We start from the raw sequence: 1,935 nt of genomic DNA, 5'->3' as shown, positions 1-1,935 counted from the left end.
TTTCACTCCGGAATCTCCCAGATTATTCCCACTCAGGTCCAGCTCCGTCAGTGAGGTGTTTGTACTGAGAGCGGAGACGAGATCCTCGGCTCCAGAATGTGTGAGACCGACAGTCCGCAGCCTGGAGATGAGAGAGAGAGAGTTAGGGTGAGGGACACTGAGAGACAGGAGATGGTGCAAATCCACAGTGTTTATCAGTGACACAATTACTGATCATATTAATGTTCAGTGTCAGACACCCAGTGACTGTAAACACAATCTCTCACAGTCTAGGACTTACCCCAGTCTCTGTATTTTACAGTCCGGGTTCCTCAGAGCCGCAGACACCGGTTTCACTCCTGAATCACCCAGGTCGTTGTATTCCAATCTAAACACAAACAGTAAGGAACAAACTGATACAAACCCCGGGGCTGAGATAACTTCTCCGAAACTGATATTTCTGGAAGCGCCTCAGCAAATTGTTGAATAAATCTCTGTCGTTGTGGTGTTTGGTGACTTTTACCATTTATTCTCATTCCCCGGCGACTGGGAAAAGATCCCCGTGCAGAGAACGCCTGCAACACACGTGACGTGGGGGAGGGAGAACGGCAGCTACCATCGGTGACCCGGGGGAGGGGGGGGGGGGGGCGGTGGAGTCGACCACCAGCAACCCGGGAGAGGGAGACGGAGCCGACTATGGGTGACCCGCGGGAGGGAGGAGGGGGTGACGGAGTCAACCACTAGCGACCCGTGGGAGTGATGAGGGCGGGAAGGAGTCGACCACCAGCGACCCGGGGGAGTGAGGAGGGGGTGATGGAGTCGACCACTAGCGACCCGGGGGAGTGAGGAGGGGGTGATGGAGTCGACCACTAGCGACCCGGGGGAGGGAGGAGGGGGGAACGGAATCGACCACCAGCGACACGGGGGAGGAGGAGGGTGGCGGGGGGGAACGGAATCAACCACGGGTGACCCAGGGGAGGAGTTGGGCGGAGTGGACCACCGGTGACTCGGGGGAGGGAGGACGGAGACGACCACCGGTAACCTGGTGGAGGGGGGACGGTGTCGACCACCGGTAACCTGGTGGAGGGGGGACGGTGTCGACCACCGGTGACCCGGGTGAGAGGGGGACGGAGTAGACCACCGGCGACCCGATGGAGGGGGGGACGGAGTAGACCACCGGCAATCCTGGTAGTGTAAAAGAGGAGGGGTGCCGTGCACAGTGACGGCCGGCCCCATAGAAAGGTTGCTGGACGGAAGAACAAAATAGTGAAACAATTTTACAGGTCAGTGTTAGCGTCAAACGGACAGTTACCCCAAGTGTTGACACTTGTGCAGAACCGGTCCCAGCCGCTGGAGACCTTCACACTGAATGCGGCAGCTCCACAGATCGAGGTGTTTGATTATATCACAGTGCCTGATGACATGAGACAGGACCGCGCAGTCAATCGGGGTCAGTCCCTGTCCACGGAATGAAAGTGTTTCCACAGATCCCAGTGTCTGCTGAGCAAGTGCAGGATTCTGAGACTCAAACAGGTAGTGCAGCGTGTTCAGGAGCCTCCGTTTATCAGCGTCCTTCCCTGTGTTTTCAGCCTTGCGTTGAACCTCCTCCTTCACCCAGTCAATCACTCGGCAGGTTGTTTGATGAGGAAATGGACCCAGAAACTCCTCCAGGATCCGAGCTGACCGTGGGGAGGAGAGACCAGCGACAAAACGGAGAAATACCTCAAATCGCCCGTCTGTCGTACTGTTTGCTTCAGACAGGAGTTTCAGCGTATTCCTGGTATCTGCAGTCAGGAATTGTGCGAGTGCAGCTACAAACTCTTGGATGGTGAGGTGGGGGAAGGTGTACACCACGCTCCGGCTGAATCCTATTTCTCCAAAGTTCCATCAGGAATCTGGACAGGAACTGGGAAGGCTGCAGATTGTACTTGATTCAAATCTCCATCTGTGAACACA

The 1,935-nt window shown here is 56.2% G+C and overlaps 1 protein-coding gene across 1 annotated transcript in view; it reads right to left on the bottom strand.

Moving 5' to 3' along the window:
• Window positions 1–1,287: 1,287 nt before the first annotated feature.
• LOC144589754 (NLR family member X1-like) overlaps window positions 1,288–1,935 on the bottom strand; it is a 1,219-nt gene continuing 571 nt past the window's right edge. Inside the window, exon 2 of the mRNA XM_078394853.1 lies at window positions 1,288–1,847. Coding sequence (XP_078250979.1) covers window positions 1,288–1,847 — 560 coding nt within the window. The remainder of the gene's footprint in view (window positions 1,848–1,935) is intronic.

This window comes from Rhinoraja longicauda, unplaced genomic scaffold (assembly GCF_053455715.1).
Source record: "Rhinoraja longicauda isolate Sanriku21f unplaced genomic scaffold, sRhiLon1.1 Scf000072, whole genome shotgun sequence".
NCBI lineage: Eukaryota > Metazoa > Chordata > Chondrichthyes > Rajiformes > Arhynchobatidae > Rhinoraja > Rhinoraja longicauda.
Note: the sequence above shows the minus strand (reverse complement) of the source record. Positions and strands in the feature narration are given on the sequence as shown.